At 30.7% G+C, this 24,003-nt stretch overlaps 1 protein-coding gene across 1 annotated transcript in view; it reads left to right on the forward strand.

Moving 5' to 3' along the window:
• zswim6 (zinc finger, SWIM-type containing 6) overlaps positions 1 to 24,003 on the forward strand; it is a 109,774-nt gene that overhangs the window by 54,436 nt on the left and 31,335 nt on the right. The window contains exons 2-4 of the mRNA XM_073829766.1: positions 5,525 to 5,881; positions 8,508 to 8,656; positions 10,726 to 10,876. Of these exons, the coding sequence (XP_073685867.1) occupies positions 5,525 to 5,881; positions 8,508 to 8,656; positions 10,726 to 10,876 (657 nt within the window). The remainder of the gene's footprint in view (positions 1 to 5,524; positions 5,882 to 8,507; positions 8,657 to 10,725; positions 10,877 to 24,003) is intronic.

Raw genomic sequence — 24,003 nt, forward strand, 5'->3', positions numbered from 1 at the left:
AATAAATCTTATATATATATATATATATATATATATATATATGTATATGTATATATGTTTTACAAACATGTTATTAATTTATGCATAAATAATTTCTTAATATTTATTTTTATTTTTTTTTTTTGTGTGCATGTCTGTTTTGCAATATAAGATTTTTTTTTTCTTTTATGTATTTTATTCATATATTTTTATTTATTTATTTAAATATCCTGCTGTAAGGTGACCCAGACTGGTGCGTCGTCTGGTCTGTTCTTGCAGCGCTTCACAACACAGGCGCCCACGTGCTGCTCCAGATTCATTTGGGTCATGATGAATAGCAGAATCTCTCCCGCGTTTGTTTATATTGGCTTCCAAATCTGCGCTTACTTTCATTATTACCTTCTCCGTCCTCGGGGAGCGTTTTACAGAAAAATAATTTTGATTATGAAGCTCGCTGCTGAGCGCGTCGTCTGAGAGTTAAAGTGTTTGTGTCTGGTGATTGAACAGAGCGCCGTAAGTGGCCACCTTGAGACCGCCTGCGTAATTAGTTGATTTGCGGCGTTGGTATACGAAACATCGCTGCTTTTGTTTGCATCTCGTGCAGATGAATAGAAGCGCTGTTTCCCGAGGCGGGCGAGGAATCCCCCTTAAAGACGTCTAGACGTGTGTCACGTGTTTATGTAGGATCAGACCGTCTTAAACGCTAACCAAGCTAAGCCCTAACGCCACACAAAATGCACTAGTTGGGCGTATTAGCCTCGTCTTTTTGTTTCCACACAAACCTGCTCATGACCAGCGCAAACAGAGGATGAAACGGCGTGTTGCGTAAGCGTTGTTGGCGAAAACATGGATTCCTCTGCGTTTGGCCTTGTGTAAAAGCTTCTCTTGAACTCTTCTTTCAAAATCGCTTCTGGCGTCTTCTTTCTTCACATCCTACAAGCGAAAGCTGTTCTCAAGTGATGGAGTATATTTAGTGTTGTGAAAGGCGTATAGGTGGACCCTGCTGGGTCAGCACTTTGGAAAAAAGAAGTGAAACTTGAACATTCATCCCTTTTCTCTTGTAGCAATAGTGGGCTGGTCCCACCGCTAACAGGATATGCACTGTTTCGGGGTGAGGAGGCCTTTTTAGCCTTTAGGCAAGAGCTCATTTGGATGTGAGCTGCAGAAACCATTAATAAAAGTAGTTTATGATATAATTTTTTTTTATGCAGGTTGGTGGTTTTGATGTGTATTTCTACTAGGGTAGCAAGAATGGACGAGGGTTGTCTTAATACTCTATATCAAAATGGTAGTAGTCAATACCAACTAATATTAAGCACACTCCTTTGTGCGTAAAATGTTAACAAATTATTATTATTTTTTTAAAGTCGATTTTTTGTATTTTTTTGTATTTTGTTTTAAATTGTTATATATATATATATATATATATATATATATATATATATATATATATATATATATATATATATATATTAGGGGTGGGAATCTTCAGGCACTTCACGATCCGATCCGATTCCGATTCTGGGAGTCACGATCCGATTCCAAAACGATTCTTGATCTACATTTTTTCCCCAATTAATTCTTCTGCTGTGCAAATACAACTTTACAATTTTAAAAACATGTAAAATTGCAGTTTCTATGCTTTTTGTTTATAGTTGGAATCTCTGTAAAAGTAGGTGTGTCAATCTTCACCAGTTTCAAGATTCAAGTTAATTACTGTTTTCATTAACAACTAAATATCACGATGAACACATTCTCAGTTTTCAATAGTACTGCACATGGCTACATTTTCATATTTGTTTTATATCAAATTTAATTTGGGCCAACTTTACTTTATTTTTTAAATTATGTAAGCAAGGTACTTTTTAAAACAATTACTTATTTAAAATAAGTTTTCTTCAGGTATCCGAAAGTTTACAGACAATAGTTTTTCTTTTTTCCTCAGCATTACTGCCATTTTATTATTACTGATGAGATCATAGAAAGGCAGCTTTAACAGGCTGCATTCAAACTAATGCACAGCAGTGGCGAGAGGTGACACTTTTATTTACCAGGTATGCTGAGTGCTAAAACCACCAGTAATACCAAAAATAATAATATCTTTACATTATTTAGACACCAATAAAATCAGAGACGAAATCATATTTTAATATTTCCTCTTTTTCCTTTTTATTATTATTTTTAAAAATATATATACATTTTATATGGGCTATTTTTTTCTGTGGACTTTAAACTTTTGAATTGTTGAGAAATTATGAAAATATACATATTATATATAATATACAAAAATACAATACATTTTTGGCAATCAGGATCTGGCAGCAACAGCGCGTTTTTCCGCTTGGGCGAGCGCTTCTCGGACAGCTTACCCCGCGAATGAAATCACGCGCATGACAGCAAAACAGAATGCGCATCAATTCTGAGGAGTCGAGGAAGATACGGAGAATCTGCTTGCCCAGAAGATTCAAATAAGGGATTCATTTATAAGCATGTTTATATTATTTAACACGTGAACGCATTCTCTCTGACAGCCTGAGTATGCAGGGCATTAGCAGCTTACTATATGGACGAAACGCCAATGATGCACAGATCTATTTCAATATATCAGATGTTTTGTCCTGCTCTGAAAACATAACTGACTGTATGTACAGTTTCGTTTGAAACTATTCCAAAATGCAAGTGCATTTAACCGCATCTGCAATCGAGCTTTAGGACGAACAAACACAAACCGCACGTGAGTCTGTCAGTGCAACAGTTTCTTGCATTCCAGACGGCAGAAATGAACGCATATCTAAAGTAAAACACGACGGATGTAAGCACACTGTCAAGCATTATGCGCACGTGTCTCACAGTGCAAATTCTGTGCGCTGTAGCCAGCCGCGTCTCTCTAGCGCGCACACGTGCCATATGCAGAAAAAAAACAAGCTCAGAATCGATTCTGAAATATTAGGAATCGATTCAGAATCGTTGAAGAGAGAATCGCGATGCATCGATGCATCGATTTTTTCTCCCACCCCTAATATATATATATATATATAATATTATATTTTATTTTTTTATTTTATTTATGTAGTTTTAGGTTTTTTTATTATTTCTTTTTAAATGTTAATATAATTTTTACATTTTAATATTTTATTTATTTTTTAGTCATTTTATAATTACTTTGTTTTATTTCATTATTTATTTTTTATGCAGTTTTTAGTTTTTTACTATATATATAATTGTTTTAATGTTTTATTTAGTTTAATGTTTTTTATTAGTTTTTTTGTCTTTGAAAATATTAATTGATTTTATTTTTAATTCATATTTTTATTTTAAAAAGTATTTTATTTAGTTTTAAATTTAAAATATATATATATATATACACACTTTTTTTCTATACTTTATTTTTAATTACCTTTCTGTAACAGTTCTGTAAGCTGTGGGACGAATGAAAACAGTACATGATTTTTTTGGTATATTTTATTTCCTTTTTTTATTCATTTTATGTTTTGTTAATTTGTTGATTTTTATTTTATTTTTTAGGTTTTTTTACTTCTATTTCTATTTTATATAATTATATATATATTATATTTTACTTATTTAGTTTTTTTATTCATTTTTTTATTTGTTAAAGTATTTATTGATTTAACTATTATTTTATTTGTATGTTTTATTTCATTATTTTGTTTATTTTTCTATACATTTTCTACTTTTATAAGTATTGATTTTATTTTTATTACTTTTTTTATGTAGTTTTAAATGTTTTGTTAAATTAGTTTTACATTTTATACTTTTCATTTAATTTTTTATTTAATTTTTTATTTTAATATACATTCTTGCTTGCTTTCTTTTTAATTACGTTTTTGTAACAATTATAAGTGGTGGGGTGAATGAAAACAGTATTTGATTTTTTTACATTTCTGAATTTGTTTTGTCTTTTTTTTTTTAATAATGTATTTTTTGGTAATCTACTTGGCAATCAGAAGGACAAATGAAAACAATAGAACAAAGGCACAAATGAAGTACACATTGCTTTAAGTACTTAAATATTGGAAGCCGTCCAAGCAGGAAGTGAAGTCGTCCGTAGACGGGCACATTTGAACTCCCTGGGTGTTGGGCGGCTGAGACGCACTCATTAATGTCTGCTTTACTTCCTAGTAAATGTACGATTCTCCGCCTCTTTTGGATCGACACTTCAAATAATATTCAAATGAGCATCTGTATTATTCAGTCTTGCCTTTGTAGTGGCACACGCCAGTCACTGAGCAGCTCCGCCCACATCGCCCACCCAACACACACACACACACACACACACACACACACACACACACACATACACACACACACACACACACACACACACACACACACTCAGACATCTGTTAACCACTCGTACACCGAAATTTCCTCATCCTCTCTGCTTCTTTACACTGTGTCTGTATCCATTTCCATTGTGTCATAACGTTTAAAATTGAAATATGAATTTTTGAAATGGTCATAAATTTATTTAATTTTTGTATTTTTAAAAGTATTATTTAAATTTATTCTTGCTTATATTTATTTTTTGTTATTGAAATTAATTGAATTATTTAGTTTTTCATTTATTTTTTTAGTAAGTTAATTTGTAATTTTTTTATATTTTTTTATTATAAATAATTATAAATAATATTTTTTAATTTTATTTATTTATAATTTAATTGTTTTTATTTTAATTTGTGTTTTTATTTTTAAAATGTTTTGCGTGTTTTTGCTTTTATGTATTGTTAAAATTAATTTTTAGATGCAATATTTTATTTTTTTAAAAGTATTATTAATACATTTATTTTTGCTTATATAATTGTTTTTGTCATTGAAATTCATTTTAGTTTTTCATGTATTTTTTGGTTTATTTATTTAATTAAAAAAATTCTTAGTAATGGTTTTTATTTTTTAAATTTATTTATATATATATCTATATATATATATATATATATATATTTATTTATTTTTATTTATTTATATATATATCTATATATATATATATCATTTTTATTAGTTTTTAATTTAATTGATGTTTTTATTTTTTAATTATTTTTTTAAAATGCATTTTGTGATATTTTATTTGTATTTTTTATTTTTATATATTTTTAAGTGTTTATTTTGGCTTGTATTCATTTGTTGTTATTTAAATTAATTAATTTAGTTTTTTAATATAATATAATATTTTTCAATTTTTTTGTTTTCTTTTAGAAAACAAAATTTTTAGAAGTGTTTATTTATTTTACGTATTTATTTTGGTCTTTTTTATTTTGATTTATAATATTTTAATATATTTGCTTATTTTTTATTTATTTATTCGGCTTGGAAAAATAATGCCTAGTCATCTAAGAAAATAAAACTAGAAAACATTTATGGGATTTTTTGCATTTTTTATTTGTCATCTAAGAGAAAACTGTTCAGTCAGTTGAAAAAATGATATTACACGTAGTCAGCAGAGGCTGAAGAACTGTGCCGATTCTTCCAGATGCAGTAACGAATAAGATCAATCCAAAATATTAACTCTTTCTTTCTCTCTGTCCTCCAGGTTTCCATCTGAGCGGCACAGTAACGGAACCGGCCACGCCGTCGGAACCCGAGATGGTGTGCAGCGTAGCCATTAGCTTCGACCGCTGCAAGATCACCTCAGTAACGTGCGGCTGCGGAAACAAGGACATCTTCTACTGCGCCCATGTGGTGGCGCTGTCCCTGTACCGCGTACGGCGGCCCGAGCAGGTCAAACTTCACCTGCCCATCTCAGAGACTCTATTCCAGATGAACAGGGACCAGTTGCAGAAGTTCGTGCAGTATCTCATTACCGTCCACCACACGGAAGTGTTGCCGACGGCCCAGAAACTGGCCGACGAGATTCTCTCCCAGAACTCAGAGATCAATCAAGTGCACGGTGAGCTCCGGCTGCATCTGAGGAACGTGATTGAAGCACCCTTCATGTTATCCTGGAGCATTATTGCTTGACATTCCTACTGTCTACCAAAGCCAACTACCAGAACTGGCCTTAAAGTCCCCATGAAATCAAAATGGATTTTTTTGGGCTTTTAGTATGAATATGTTAGCCTTAAGGTTATATAAGCTAGTGTGTTTCAAAACAATGACAAAATTCGCATTTACAAGCATTTAAAACTTAGTCTCTGACTGCTCTAGAATGCTATATTTTATAGTGATATGGATGAGGTTGTGGCTGTTATACACTGTCAAATGCGACTTTACTGAGCTCAGCGGCTTTGGTCCAAACTGTGATATAAACGAAACGCTATTGGCTGTTTAAAAAAGGGGCGGTGCTGCTTAATATGTCCCGCTCCGTCTTCCTGTTTCAGTTGAAATTGTCAACACAATGCAATGTGTTGACTTTGCATATCAAAGCACTTCAGTGGACATTTAAACTTTTGTAGTTTCTATTATTTTTATAATATAATATTATTTATAATAGTAAAAACAGATTTGTTTTGTTTTTAATTGTTATATTTATAAAATAAAGTAAAATAAAAATAAATGATTATATATATATATATATATTACTATTATATATTAAATAATATTTTTTTTCTTTTAAACTTTGTATTATTTCTGTTTTTATTATTAATTAATTAATTAGTTAATTAATAATAATATTTTTAGCATAATAAAATATTCTGTTAAAAATATTGTAGCATATTTTTATTATTTATATTTTTAATAAAATATTTTTCTTTTAATATGGTTTATAATAATATTTTTAATTAATAAATAAATATATAATAATAAAATATATAAATAAAATAAATTAACAAAATGTTTATTTTTTATTTTCAGTTTTATTTTTTTTATTTTTTACTATATGAAGATTAAAATACATTCTTAACAGGTTATTTAATATTATAATTGTTATATAAAATATGTTTTATTTATAATATTTATTTTTATGTTAATAGTTTTATTTATTATGTTAATAGCTTATTTATTATAATTATATTATTTGTAATTAAATATTTTTTACATTTATTTTATATTTTTAATTGTTATAATTATAAAATAAATACAAAAATAATTAAAATACAAAATAAGTTTATTACATCATTTTATTTATGTTAATAGGTTATTTGTTGTAATTGTTATATTATTTATAATATAACATTTTTTAATAATATAATATTTTTTGATAGTTATAGTTTTAAATTAAAATACAAAATAAAATATTTGTTTTATTTTTTATTATGTTAATAGGTTATTCATTATTATAATTATATTATTTATAATGTTTTTTTTTTCATTTATTTTATATTTATTTTTAATTGTTAGAAATATAAAATAAATGCAAAAATAATTACAATACAAAATAAAATTTGATTTATATAATTTTTATTTTTCTATTTATTGTTTTATTGCTGATAGTTTATTTATATATTATTATGTTAATATTTTATTTATTGTTTTTTGTTAATTATGTCAGGAATAAATAGGTCATAGGGGCCATATTTTGCATTATGTAACCTTTTTTTATTCTCAAGGTAATTCTATTAATTTGTTATAATTTTAGTTTTATTACTCTTTCTTTCTTCATTATTATTTATTCATTTATTTTACATAATCAGTTTCCCACCCTCCGTCTATCCTTAGAATTAAACCAGCTGTTTTTTCCTGCTGCACCCTTCAGATTTGTACATATTAATGATCTTTAATTATCCAATTTTCCATGTGCACTTTCCACAGCACTGACTTATGGTTCGCCTATAAATGTGGTCGGTAATGGTATTTAGGTCCTTAATGTGGTATCAAAAACATGAAGAAGTCATCTTAAGATGTTTTTTTCACCTTAGTCTCCATAGATCCTCTAAACAAAATCCGTTTCATAACCGGACCTTTTAAACAATGAGTTGGCTGATATCATAAAACGCATACACATCAGCATTAGCACTGTTTCTAGCCTCTGCCGCGGCCTGGAGCTGTTGCTGCGAGTATTATGCTCCCAGACCCTAATGACATAAATCTAAAGGGAAAGAAAGGCTCTTCTAGTCTCTCTTATCGTTTGGGCATTAGGCACAATGGTCATATTATATTTCACTTTTGTCGGGAAGGGGAAATCTAAAGCGGATGTGCCAATTATAGGGGGGAAAAAAGCGTCAGTAAACAGCACATTGCAGAATCTAGGGGGGGAGAAGGAAGTGCTTTCATCAGGCCGGGCCTGTGTGAGGTCACGGCTGGAATGCAGGAAGTGGGTTTGATGTGGCGTCTAATAAATCTTTACTATAGACCCTCAGCATTGTCGACAGCGCTTAAATCATCAGCCGTTGTTTGGGGTTCGGGGATTTCCTCAGCCGCTCGTCTCGAACGTCGTTGCGCTTCTGCATTGCATTAAGGCTCTGCGTTGATTGCACTAATTGCGTTGAAGAATTTTGGCTGATAAATAATCTCTGGTTTTGATTTTCCATGACTGTAATCTGTAACGCCTCATTTTATGGGCTTTGTTTAGTATAAACCCCATTTGATCAACATTTGAGCATCACTGATCGCTCGTTCGTGTGTTTCTGAATCAGGGGCTCCGGATCCCACGGCGGGGGCCAGCGTGGACGACGAGAACTGCTGGCATTTGGACGAGGAGCAGGTCCAGGAGCAGGTCAAGCTCTTCCTGTCCCAGGGGGGATACCATGGCTCGGGCAAACAGCTCAATCTCCTGTTCTCAAAGGTGGGGCGAAACACAGATTTAAAGGAGAAGTTCACTTCCAGAACTAAAATTTACAGATAATTTACTCACACCCTTGCCATCCAAAATGTTCATGTTTTTATTTCTTTAGTCATAAAGAAATTATGTTTTTTGAGGAAAACATTTCAGGATTTCTCTCCATATAATGGACTTCTATGGTGCCCCCGAGTTTGAACTTCCAAAATGCAGTTTAAATGCAGCTTCGAAGGGCTCTAAATGATCCCAGCCAAGAAAGAAGGGTCTTATCTAGTGAAACGGTAGGTTATTTTCTAAGAAAATTGACAATTTATATACTTTTTAACCTCAAATGCTCATCTTCTCTAGCTCTGCGTGTTTTCTGTGTATTCTGGTTCAAGACAGTTAGGGTATGTTTAAAAACTCCCATAATCATTTTCTCCCTCAACTTCAAAATCATCTTGCATCACTGTTTTACCTTTTTTTTTTTTGTAAAGGGTGTTTGACCTTCTTTGGATGTTTACTTTGTAAACACTGGGTTGGTACTTCTGCAGTGATGTAGGACAATTTTGAATGAGATGGGAGTTTCTCGACATACCCTAACTGTCTTGAACTGGAATGCACAAGACGAGTGCTTGCGATTTAAAAAAAAGTATATAAATTGTATTTTTTTTTTTTTTTAGAAAATAGCTCATCGTTTTGCTAGATAACAGCCTTCTTTCTAGGGTGGGATCATTTAGAGCCCTTTGAAGCTGCATTTAAACTGCATTTTGGAAGTTCAAACTCGGGGCACCATAGAAATCCATTATATGGACCGAAATCCTGAAATGTTTTCTTAAAAAATATAATTTCTTTATGACTAACCAAACCGTTGACGGTAGCCAATGACTGCTCAAATTGTTTGGTTACCAACATACTTTAAAATATGTGACCCTGGACCACAAAACCAGTCGTAAGTAGCACAGGTATATTTGTAACAATAGCCAAAAATACATTGTATGGGTCAAAATGATCTATTTTCCTTTTCTGCATAAAATCATTAAGATATTAAGTAAAGATCATGTTCCATGAAGATATTTAGTAAATTTCTTGATTTCTGGTTAGTAATATGCATTGTTAAGAAGTTCATTTGGACAACTTCAAATGCGATTTTCTCAATATTTTGTTTTTTGCCAAATATTGTCCTATCCTATCAAACCATACGTCAATGGAAAGTCTATTTATTCAGCTTTCAGATGTATAAATCTTCCAAGGTGGTCCAAGGTCACATATCTTCTTTTGTAACAACTTGAGGGTGAGTAAATGATGACAGAATTGGCATTTCTTGGTGAGCTATTTCTTTTAATCATGAGGAGCCGCTTGTGATGATCTTCCCTTTTCCGTGTCACTTTGTTTGCGTTTCAAGCAATTGAATAATGTAATGTGTAAAGTTTAGTATGCCAGTATAAACTCGCTCATGACATTTGAATAAAATGCAGTGCTTCCTGTCTGGATGGTCCCTTAAAACATGTCCTAACCAGGCATGACACAACAACTAAAAAGTGTTCTATTTGAAAAGTAAAATAGCAAAAGTGACGCATAATAAACAAAAATTGGATTGTGTTCTTTTAAATTCAGTATTTCTGTTCAATAAAGAATCCTGGAAAAGAAAAATCATCATGTTTTCCGCAAAAATATGAAGCAACACAACTGTTGTCAACATTTATACAAATAAGAAATGTTCCTTGAGCAGCAAATCAGCATATTAGAATGATTTCTGAAAGGAGAAATGATGCTAAAAACATCAGCTTTGATCAAAGGAATAAACTACTTTTGAACATATGTTAAAACAGAATACATTTATTTTAAATTGTAGTAATTTTTCACATTTTTACTATTTTTATTGTATTTTTGAAGAAATAAATGTCACCTTAGTGAGCAGAAGAGACTTCATCATTGCATGATTTAAAATCTGAGTGAAGCGTCTAATAAAATGTTTTGTCAACAAAATGAAGATTAACATTTATAATGGAGGACTTATAACTTATAATCATGTCAAGTTTAACATTTTTGGCTCATGTGTTTAAATCTTGCGTGTGTTTGCACTTATTCTGCAGGTACGGGAGATGCTGAAGATGCGGGACTCGAACGGCGCTCGCATGCTAACGCTAATCACAGAACAGTTCATGGCCGACCCACGGCTGGCTCTGTGGCGGCAGCAGGGAACCACCATGACGGACAAATACCGGCAGCTGTGGGATGAGTTAGGTGAGAACAAAAGAAACTAAACATTTTGCAAAAAAAAAATTTTTGCATTTAAAGGAATGGTTCACCCAAAAAATTAATAATAATAACACGTAAAAACCTTCGTTCATCTTCAGAACACTAATTAAGACATTTTTGATTAAATCCAAGAGCTTTCTGAACCTGCATAGACAGCAAGGCAACTACCGCGTTCAGGGAGCAGAAAGGTAATAAGGACATCATTAAAATAGTCCATGTGACATCAGCGGTTCTTTCAACTTTAATTTTAAGGTTTGTTGAATAGTTGTTATTTTTGTTTTCTTTAGACAAAACGTGTTCTCATAGCTTAAGGATCCATAAAAAAATTAATAGCAGGGATGCATTAAATTGATCAAAAATGACAGTAAAGACATTTATAATGTTAGAAAATTTCTATTTCAAATAAATGCTGTGCTTTTGAACGTTCTATTCATTAAATAATTCTGAAAAATGACAGTTTCCACCTAAGTTTGAAGTTTTTTAACATTGCTAATAATCAGAAATGTTTCTTGATAAGCAAATCAACATATAAGAATGATTTCTGAAGGATCATGTGACGCCGAAGGCTGGAGTAATGATGCTAAAAATTCAGCTTTGCATCACAGTAATAAATTACAATTTACAATATATTAAAATAGAAAATGTCTATTTTAAATCATAATAATATTTCACAATTTTACTGTTTTTACCGTATATTTTATCAAAGAAATGCAACCTTGATGACGAGCAGATAAGAAATGAGTAACGTAAGAGTATGTTTTTGTCCCCTGTTTGAATCACTGATGTCACATGGACTGTTTTATCTACCTTTATGGCCTTTGAACGTGTCAGTTGCTTTGCTGTCTGTGCAGGATCAGAAAGCTCTTGGATCAGTGTTGTTTTTGACCACCATCTTAGATTTAGTCTTAGTCTTAGTCTTTTGGACTAAAATGCTTCTTAGTTTTAGTCAAATTTTAGTCACTTCTATATGTGATAGTTTTAGTCCAATTTTAGTCGACGAAAAGTCAAAAAGGTTTTAGTCTAGTTTTAGTCAAAAAAAAGGGAAAAAAGTAGTCTTTTAACAAATTAATGTAGGTCAGTAGGTATTTTGCTGTTGGGTAGTGTCACTTATAAGTTCTGAAAATAGCAGATCTATAGTTCAACACAATGTGAGCTTCCGGATCGACTATTTTCACCAATAATTACAATAATGAAGGAATGTTTTAGAACATAAAAGATAAACAAGGATGAAATGCTAAAACGGCTTGCCATACTAGTATAGCAAAGAGTATTTAATGCTAAAACGGCTTGCCATAGCGTCAGATACTTTTTAAGTTTTGATTGGCATGCACAATAAGCGGAAATGTCATGCATTTTAAACGTCTGACGGACCACCCACTAACATTTTCGTCTATTCTCGTCTCGTCAACGAAAACTCACACACGTCTCGTCATGTTTTAGTCATAAACGAGCCATTTTTATCTCGTCATCGTCTCGTTATCGTCATGAAAAAAAGTGGCGTCAACGAAATGATTTCGTCATCGTCATCGTTGACGAAAACAACACTGTCTTGGATTTCATTAATAATATCTTAATTTGTGTTCCGAAGATGAACGAAGGTCTTACACGTTTGGAACGACATGAGGGTGAGTAATTAATCACAGAAACTTCATTTTTGGTTGCACTATCCCTTTAAGACTTCCAGTATTTTGCTAGATTGCAAAGAAGCGGCATCTGTATGCAAACTGGGGTAATTCAGCAGTGATCAGGGCCGGTCGTGTTGTTTTGTCTCAGTCCGCTGTGTTTTTCGAGTCGGTCGTCACTGCACTCAGCGTCTGTGCGGATCTCCGTTTAAAATCCACCTGCGTCTCTGAGGACGGCCATTTAGAGGATGCTGCCGTTGCCAGATTGCATATTCGTAGCTTTTGCTCTTGATCAATATTGCATATTCTTTTCCCACTTAAAACCCTCTCGGGTGTTGCCGTCTAAAATATACTGTGGTAAGCACACAAGCCAGCCCGAGCACTAGAAACCCGGCGACGCACTTTAGGCCGTTTCCGAAGTGCTGCGTCCTGCTTCTATCGCTTCAATTACTGTAACTGGATCAAAACGCACAGAGCCAACAACAAATGTTGTTTTACTGCCGTTCAATCCACCTAGCGTGGTATATGCAAGGAATATATCATGTGTTTTTTTCCGCCTTTCCATCTCAATCTCCTGCTATCAGCACTATTGGAATGAAAGCGGTGAAAATTGGAAGGACGTGTAATCATTTTAATTGTGACTGGCTCGTCGCAGCGCGCCAGCCTGCCAATTCTCAAATCCTGTGATGTTTCATCAATTTTGCCTTGGCACGCGGCGGCAGTGGGCACAATTGCTGGCGTCCGGGTCCCTGGGTGCCAAGCGCAGAAGCGGAGCGGGAGATAAGCACTAGACCGATGGACCCGCAAATCGGACGTTCAAGCATTTGATGAGATAACTACGCGAGGATGTGAACGCAAACGTTTCGAGCTACTCGAGCTTGATCTTATGCGTTGAAATGTGGCCAAATGAAATTCATTATGTGGTGCGAGCACGATTTTTCTCAGTGTTTCTGCAGTACAGGCATCAGCATTTACAATACTGTTCAAAAGTTTGGTGTCCATTAGAAATTAGAGTACTTTTAATCAGCAAGGATGCAATAAATGGTTTATCTAACATTTATAATGTTAGAAAGATTTCTGTTTTTAAAAAAGCTCTTCTTTTGAACTTTGTATTCGTTAAATAATCCTGAAAAATGACAGTTAATAATCACAAGTGTTTCTTGAGCAGCAAATCAGCATATTAGAAATGATTTCTGAAGGATCATGTGACACTGAAGACTGGAGTAATGATGCTGAAAATTCAGCTTTGCATCACAGGAATAAATTACAGTTTACAATAAATTCAAATAAAGAATGGCTATTTTAAATCATAATAATATTTCACAATTTTACTGTTTTCACTGTATTTTCCATCAAATAAATGCAGCCGTGGTGAGCACATAAGTTGTTTCTGTCCCCTGTTTCAACATTTCAAGGGCTGAGAGTTTTTGAGGGCAGATGCTTTTGTGTCCGTGCTGATGGTGTGACTACAAGGAATTTTATTTTATTTTATTTTATTTTTATTTTTATTTTTATTTTATTTTATTTTATTTTATTTTATTTTATTTTATTTTATTTTATTTTATTTTATTTTATTTTATTTTATTTTATTTTATTTTATTTTATTTTATTTTATTTTATTTTAAGACTGAAGTAATGATGCTGAAAATTCAGCTTTGAATCACAGGAATAAATTAAAATTTTCAATATATTAAAATAGAAAAGGGCTATTTTAAATCATAATAATATTTCACAATTTTACAGTAATTTTATATTATATTAAATTTTGTTATTATTATTATTATTATTATTATTATTATTATTATTAATAGTATTCTATTACTATTTTATTACTATCATTTATTTCATTATTTCTCAGAAAAAAAAAAACTTTGAGTCCATTTTTATTTGATTTGTTTTATTATTATTTTATCTTGTTTTATTTTATTTTATTTTACATCCTGATTCTGGTATTTTATTTTATTGTTTTATTGGTAACACTTTACAATAAGGTTCATTAGTTACCATTAGTTAACCACAATAGTTAACATGAACTAATAATGAACTGCACGTATACAGCATGTATTAATCTTTGTTAAATGTTAATTTCAACATTTACTAATACATTATTAAAATTTTGTTAACATTAGTTAATGCAGTGTAAACTAACATGAACAAACAATGAACAACTGTATTTCCGTTAACTAATGTTAACAAAGATTAGTAAATACAGTAACAAATGTATTGCTCATGGTTAGTTCATGTTAGTTAGTACATTATCTAATGTTTAACTAATGAACCTTATTGTAAAGTGTTACTGTTTTATTTTATTGTAAATCATGAATTCTGTTTTATTTTATTTTATTTATATCCTATTTCCTGTCCTTTTATTTTATTTTATTTTATTTTATGAAGACTGCAGTAATGAAGCTGAAAATTCGGCTTTGCCTCACAGGAATAAATTACATTTTTCAATATATTAAAAATATTAAAATGGCTATTTTAAATCGTAATAATATTTCAAAATTTTACTGTAATTTTATATTATATTAAATGTTGTTTTTATTATTATTATTAATACTATTACTATTTTATAACTATCAATAATATCATTATTATTTCTTAGAATTTATTTTATTTACATCCTAAAATCTATTATTTTATTTTATTTTATTTTATAGATTCAAATTCAGCTTTGCATCTCAGGAATAAATTACATTTGACAATATATTCAAGTAGAAAATAGCTATTTTAAATGACAATAATATGAGCAGATAAGTAGAGGAAGTTTCTGTCCTCTGTTTGAACATTTCAAGGGCTAAGAGTTTTTAAGGGCCGATGCTTTTGTGTCCGTGCTGACAGTGTGGCTACAAGGAATTTGTGGGGCTGAACAAGATTAGCGGGCGTTTGTGTGCAGTGAGGCCTTCTATGTCACATTTTTGTTTGATGGAGGGATGAGGAGAGGCTGCAGGAAGGGGAAGAGAGGCCCTTTGTGTCTCAAAGGGAAGTGAGCTGTTTAATGAGTGGCCCCTGGATGGGGGCTCCCAACCAACACAAGTCCTACATCCTTATAATGTTGCACCCCACAGAATTTATGGGAAATCTAGTTTGCAATATGTATTGTGCATTCCAGATTCATTTCTGGTCTCGCCAGGTCTGGTTTACAGGTTAATTTGGCCAAGAACAGCCCACATAAACAGGAAGAGAACATTGGATTGACATGTAAAACAAAGCAAGCTTTGCTTCGTCGCATTATGTAATATTTAGGATAAATTTGAAACCAGTGATACCACAGTAATGAATGGAAAGCAAACAGTTACACAGTTGTTGTTATTATAACCTTTTATAATATTTTACTTATTTTACTATTACTTTTTTATTACTATCATTAATATCATTGTTATTATTGTTATTATTATTATTATTATTATTATATCTCAGAAAAAGTCTATTTTTATTATATTTATTTATTTTTAAATAATTATTTTATTTTATTTCATTTCTTTTGCATCCTGATTCCTGATATTTTATTTACATCCCATTTTATTTTATTTTATTTTATTTTATTTTTATTGTTTTATTTTACATCCTGGTTCCTGTTGTTTTATTTTATTTATATCCTGATTCTTATTTATTTTTATTTTATTTTATTTATTTTTTATTTTATTTATTTTACATCCTGATTCCTGTTTTTTTATTTTTATTTACATCCTGATTCCTGTTATTTAATTCAATTTAATTTATATCCTAATTCTTGTTATTTATTTTATTTTATTTTATTTTATTTTATTTTACATCCTGAATCCTGTAGTTGTATTTTATTTACATCCTGATTCCTGTTATTTTATTTTATTTTATTTTATTTTTTATTTATTTTATTTTGTATAATTGTTTTTGTTTTATTTCACATACTGATTCCTGTTATTTAATTTAATTTTATATTATTGTTTTTCTTTCATTTTACATCCTGATTCCTGTTATTTTATTTTATTCCATTATATTTTATTTACATCCTGATTCCTGTTTTTTTTTTTATTAATGTTTTATTTTGTTTTATTTTATATCCTAACTCCTGTTATTTTATTTTATTTTATTTTATTTTATTTACATCCTGATTCACGTTATTTTGTTTTATTTTATTTTATCTTATTTACATCCTGATTCCCATCATTTAGTTTTATTTTATTTTATTTTATTTTTCTAGCAAAACACATTTGCATCCTGATTCCTGTGAGTTGGTAGCTAAGTAAGGCATTCTGTTCGGAGCTTTGTTTAGCTCTCATGATTTTATTTTTGTGTTTTTGGTGAACGTTTTACCGACATGTTGACCAACCCTGAGACTCGATTCGGAGAAACGCTGGAGGTGTTTCATCCGGGCGAGCTCCTCAACTCTGCCGCCATTTTGAGAGCTCTTGCACCCCTGAAGAACCCGTGGAGGGGCCCTGGTTCATTAAAAAGCAGAGGAGAGCGAGATCGGAGGGGCACATCTTCCCTCTCTCCCTCACTCAGATGAATCATTACGCCTGTCAGGCCCTCTAAGCCCCGGCGTAATTGGAGAAGCCTTCGTTATGAAGGCTGCCCCCTCCTCTTCCTCCCTGACAGGCGCGATAATGCGAAGACCGTTTCATTAAATCCCGGACACTTAATCTGACACCGGCGGTCAGGTAGGCTGAGGATGAGGAGCGGAGGAGACGGCTGCCAGCGAGTGCGAGAGGGAGATTACAGCCCAGATTTATACGCTCGCCCCTCCCAGCATCCTTCACTCTGCCGCTTCCTTCATCCGTCTTTCGCTCCCTCCGCTGCGAGCCGCTCGCTTTTGTTGGGGGGAACAAAGGCACGCTTGCATCAGGCAGGTCTCCGATCGCTTTTATTCAATATTCTCACAATTACGTTTGGTGCTGTTAGTGGCAGTCGCTCTGCTCGCCGCTGGCTCCATAGAAAACCGTACTGCTCGAGCATCCGCTGTGTTTATGCTCTCATAAGAATCATTCATTGGCTGATCGGACTACACAGGTTGTGTGGATGTTGATTGATTGTTGTTGTGTGCGGCCTGTGAAGACATCGACATTTGATGTCTTATTATTTTACTAATCATCATAGAAGAGTGTGTCAACGTTCTAGAAGCAAGCATCATTAGTTCACGAAAATCTGATTTTTTTTGCAAAAAACTCGCCACCCATTATATATAATTATATTGCATTGAATTATAAGTACAAAATAAAGTGTGAAGTCGGCAACACCAAAGCTACAAAAAAAATATAAAAAATATTTATTTATAAAAGAACTTTCGCATAGCGTATGTAACGTTTCATGTTTTATAAATAAATATTTTTGATAGATTTTTTTGGAGCTTTGGTGTTGCAGACTTTACACTTTATTTTGTACTTGTTGCTTTTTAGTCGAGCACCCATTTGAGACTGATGTGCGTGCTTTTGTTTAATTTTTCTTAATTGAATTATATATAATAAATTATGTCCCAGCAAAAACCTTACCATTCATATATTATATTACATTATATTACATTATTATTTATTTTTGTGTTTTTATTTCCCATTTATTACATATATTTATTTCCCAGCAAAAACTTTAGCACGTATATTATATTTTACATTGAAGATTAATATTATTTCTTCTTATTATCCTTATTATTAATTCTGATATATTATAAAATATTATGTATATTATGTATTTCCAATTTATTTTATATTATATGTTATAAATGATTATTTCCCAGCAAAAAACTTACCTTTATATTATATTATATTACATTTGAAGATGATTATTTTTATATTATATTTATATTATATTTTATTATTATTTTACTAATAAATACTTATTTTTTATTTAAAAAAAACAGTCGTTGCACCAATATTATGTTATAATATATTATATTTTTTTGTTGTTTATTATTTTATTAATAAATACTTAATTTTTATTTTATAGCAAAAAAATCAATCTATGTATATATTATATTGTATTATATTATACATTAAAGATTATTATTATTATTTCTTCTTAATATCTTTATTATTATTTCCGATATATTATAAAGTATTATGTATTGATGATGATAATTATTGTTTACAATATTTTGTTTTATATAATAAAAATATTTTATATAATTTAGAATATATTATAAATGATAACATTATATTACAGATGATTTCTTCTTCTACTTTATATTCTATTATTAATTTAATATTATATTATATATTGAAGATACTAATAAATACTTAATTTATTTTATTTCCTAGCAAAAAAAGCTGCACTCATATATTATGTTACATTATATTATATTATAATTATTTTTGTTATTTATTATGTTATTATTTTACTAATAATTATTTTACAAAAAAGCAGCACCTATATTATATTATATATATTATTATTTAGCTTTATATTATGTATTAAAGAGGAAGTTTACTTATTATTATTATTATTATTATTATTATTATTATTATGATTATCATTATTATTTCCTATATATATATATATATATATATAAAATATTATGTATTGATGATGATTGTTTCCAATGTATTTTTTTACTTTATATTATAAATTAATATTTCCAAAAACCTTAGCATCCATTTATTATTATATTATATTATATTAATTTATATACTAATAAATACTTAATTTTATTAATTTGTTTTATTTATTATTTTAATATTATTTTAATAATAAATACATTATTTTATTTTATTTTCTAGCAAAAAAAAAAATATTATTTTATTTTATATTACTTGTATTATATTATTATCAATAATTTGGTATTGTTAATTTTAATATTATTTTACTAATAAATACTTAAATTTATTTCCTAGCAAAAAAAACCTGCTGCACCCATATTATATTATATTATATCAATATTTTTGTATCATTTATTATTTTAATATTATTTGATTAATAAATAATTTTATTTTCTACCAAAAAAAAAAAAAAAAAAACCTGCTGTACCCATATATTATATTATAATGTTTTATTTTGTGTTATTATTTTGGTCACCCTGCTCGACGTCGCCCCAATAGAAAAGCCCATATTGCTTGAGCGTTTGCTGTGTTTCTGCATGTGTGTTTGTGAGAGAGTGTAACCATGGGATGCTTTGGTCTGGAGACAGGCGTGCTGACAGCAGGGATGAGATTTGGAGTGAAAGCTCATATTAGGCCCGTGAAAGACGGGGTCAGAGCGAAGGGGGAGGGATGTGTGCGCGTGATCGTGTGCGGATGAATTTATTCAGCGAAGCCCAATATTGTTTTAATTAATCTGGGCACAGGGGCCTGTGTGCTGAAAGCGACTCCTTTTCATCTAGGTTACGTGTGACGGAGGAGGCTGGAAATTAGGCCACGACTTCTCTCAGCTGACATAATTACACTAGCGAGCGCTAATCCTTCACATTGTCCAAACACAAAGCCGTATAGCCAGCAAGTTTAAGACAATGGCGGGCTAAATAGCCAGCGGCGTCTTGATTAGCATGTAGCACACTCCCCTCCCTGACGTCGCACTTCGCTTATTGCGATCTTGTCGTGATGAATTACAGCTGCTGTAACCATTTTTCGCTTTCAATCAGCGGTTAGCGAGAGACTCCGGACTGGACGATGTGAAGATGAGTTAACGTTACAGTTTAGGTTTGGTTTAGCCATAACAACAACTTTGAAGTGTTCTGTTATGTCTTATTTGCTGCTTTAACTTAATATACTTGAAGTTCCCTACAATTGGGTTAATAACTTTTTTGTCTGATATAGACACAGTTTTATTTGGTGAACACTGAATATGGATCTTTAACTGGATTCACGAGTGATTCAAAGGAATCGACTCATATGAATCTTTCACTAACAAATCGGACTGTACTGCTTGCTTGAATGTTGATGTGTGCAACCAATAAAGACATTGAATTTGATGTCTTTTTGATTTTATTGAGCATTTTAGTTTGTTTTTGTAAGCACTTGTTATTTTCGCACCTATATTATATTATATTATATTATATTATATTATATTATATTATATTATATTATATTATATTATATTATATTATATTATATTATATTATATTATATTATATTATATTATATTATATTATATACAGATCATAATATTTTGTTTTCTATTATTTTATTATTTTAATAATAAATATTTAATTTGATCATTCTATGTCCCAGAAAAATTATATTACATTATTATCATCAATAATTTGGTATTATTCATTTTAATATTATTTACTAATAAATACTTTATTTTATTTTATTTTATTTCCTAGCAAAAAAAATAATGAAACAGAACAATGCTGCACTTATATTATACTATAATGTATTATATCAATATGTTTGTGTTATTTATTATTTTATTATTATTTTACTAATAAATACTTGGTTTTTATTTTACTTTCTAGCAAAAACAAAAAAGGCTGCACCCATATTTTATATTATATTATATCAATATTTTTCTTTTATTTATTATTTAACTAATAAATACATAATTTCATTTCATTTTCTAGCAAAATTATATTGTATTATATTATAATTTATTATATTATATTATATTATATTATATTATTATAGCAATATTTGTTGTATTATTTATTATTTTAATATTATTTTACTAATAAATACTTGGTTTTTATTTTACTTTCTAGCAAAAACAAAAAAGGCTGCACCCATATTATATATTATATTATATCAATATTTTCTTTTATTTATTATTTAACTAATAAATACATAATTTAATTTCATTTTCTAGCAAATTATATTGTATTATATTATAATTTATTATATTATATTATATTATATTATTATAGCAATATTTGTTTATTATTTTAATATTATTTTACTAATAAATACGTAATTTTATTTTATGTCCTAGCCCCCCTCCAAAAAAAAAAAAAAATGCTGCACCTATATTGTAATATATTATATTATCAATAATTTATTTTTATTGTTATTTTTCTAATAAATACTTAATTTCTATTTTATTTCCTAGCAAAAAACCTGCTGCACCCATATAATATTTCATATTGTATTATCAAAAATATGTGTTGTTTATTTTATTATTAATTTACTAATAAATACTATTAATATTTATTTGATTTCCTAGCACAAAAAAATCCTGCACCCATATTATATATTATATTATATCAATATTTTTCTTTTATTTATTATTTAACTAATATTTTTGTGTTATTTATTATTGTAATATTATTTTATTAATAAAAAAAATTTTAAACTAAAAAAACACTGCACCTATTATATTATATTATAGCAGTATTATAGCAATATTATAGCAATATTTTTTTTTACTTTTATTTCATTTCCTAGCAAAAAAAAGACAAAAAGCTGCACCCATATTATATTATATATGATATGATATTATATTATAGCAATATATTTTTTGTATTATTTTTATTTTATTATTATTTTACTAATAAATACTTTTATTTTTTTTTCCTAGCCAAAAACAAACAAACGCTGCACATTATATTTTATGTTATAATGCAACATGTTTATTATACTTTTATTTCTATATTGCACCCTGACTCTTGTCTCTAATCTTCTCCTGTCATAGAGGCATTGAAGTCTTTTGCATTTGCGTTTTTCAGCTACGGCGCTGCTGTGTCCTGTGTTTGCATGTTCCATGGTGCATGTTTTCTCATCTCTTCCACGTCTGTTGTCCTTCATGCCCAAACAAAGAGACGAGACTCGGCCCCATCCCCCCACGAGCCTCCCGTGCTCCTCCAGATTTCCTCACATCTCTCCCTGCTGCTTTCCGCTTCTCTCTCTCCTCCTTTGTCTTCCTCTCTTTTCTCTCGCCGCTATCTAATTCCTCTCCTGCCATCATACATTTGTCTCTCCCGCTCGCTTGATTTCTCCCCCCGTCTCGTTGTTTTCTCCTCCGCCCCTCCTCCATCTCCGGCTCTGGTTCTCTCAGCTGGCTCTTGCAGGTATTCTCAGTATGTCATTGTGGAGCACTCTGGGAGTGATTAAACCATCATACACAATCCGTATGGCACGGCGCTCGCGTCAAGCTCCATACATCACTGCCTAATGCAACCAATGGGATGAATTAGAGGCGAAATGAACCTCATGGGTTGCGGCTGTTCGTCGGTGACGTTCTGCAGCTTTGCCCTGTGAGGGACGTGTGCGTATCGATCCGCAGCTTTATGCTCAACTTCTTTGTACCTTTGGCTTCAAAGAGGCCTGTATTTCTAGATGGATGCCATCTAACTTATTTTTTATTATTTTTTTAAATCGGGGATTGTGCGCATTTGGTTTATTTATAGAGTAGAAACTCCACTGGCTGCCATCATTTTTGATCAACCGTCACACCGGCCGGACTATTCATCATTGGATTATTGCAGTTAGCAGAAGTGCTTTTCTCATTGTATCAAAATTGGCAGCAGCCAATTGTATGAACATTGTGATATTGTAGACAGATTTTTGGCCAATTTGTTTGAGATTATCGGCCAATAATAGTGCCAGCTTGACCAATTAGAAGTGGTCTCATCCTGTCCGTTTTCAAATCCAGTGAAAGGCTGGTCATCAGATGAGACAAATGTTATATACATATAAAATATACATAAACAATAGTTCTTTCTGGTCCTTGAATCTGATTGGCTGAGAGGAGTGCAATATTCTAGTGGTATCGGAACTCCAACTGTTTCACCGTTTGAGATCTTTGGACAACTGAGGGACTCATATGCAACTATTACAGAAGGTTTAAACTCTCACTGATGCTTCAGAAGAAAAAAAAATCCATTAGGGGCCGGGGGTGAAAACGTTTGAACAGAATGAAGATATGTATATTTTTCTTATTTTGCCTAAATATCATGTTTTTCATTTAGCACTGCCCTTCAGAGGCTAAAGAATATACTTAAATGTTATTTGTTTATTTCTTACAATGAGTGTCATGGCGGATGCCCAGATCCACTATAAATTTATAAAAAATATTGTTTTTGTGATCGGTAAATTTTTTTAGGCGTGAATGTACTTGTGTGAAATATACTTTGTATATTTTAATAAAAATAGCTATTTGACTGTTTTTATGAGTCAGCAGTAAAGACTTTTATATTGCAAGAGACTGAAACAGAGTTGTAAACAAGAAAGTTATTTTTTACTTTTCAACAACACCTTGTTGTTTCTTATGTATTTACACACTCGTGCCATCAAACTGTTATTTAAACACAATATCACACTCGTAGCTATGCAATATAGCTGTATATCAGGCGAATCACAGCCGTGCTGATATACAGCCATATTGCACTGCTACCTGTGTGATGTTGCTTAGATCTATTACCGAAATAAGACGGATCATACAAAATGCATTTTATTGTTTATTTAGTACTGAACTGAATAAGATATTAAACATAAAAGATGTTTACATATAGTCCATGAGTCTCTTGTTTGTCCTGAACAGTTAAACTGCCTGCTGTTCTTCAGAAAAATCCCTCAAGTCCCACAAATTCTTTAGTTTTCCAGCATTTTTGTGTATTTGAACCCTTTCCAACAATGACTGTATGAT

Source organism: Garra rufa, chromosome 23, assembly GCF_049309525.1.
Source record: "Garra rufa chromosome 23, GarRuf1.0, whole genome shotgun sequence".
Classification (NCBI taxonomy): Eukaryota; Metazoa; Chordata; class Actinopteri; order Cypriniformes; family Cyprinidae; genus Garra; species Garra rufa.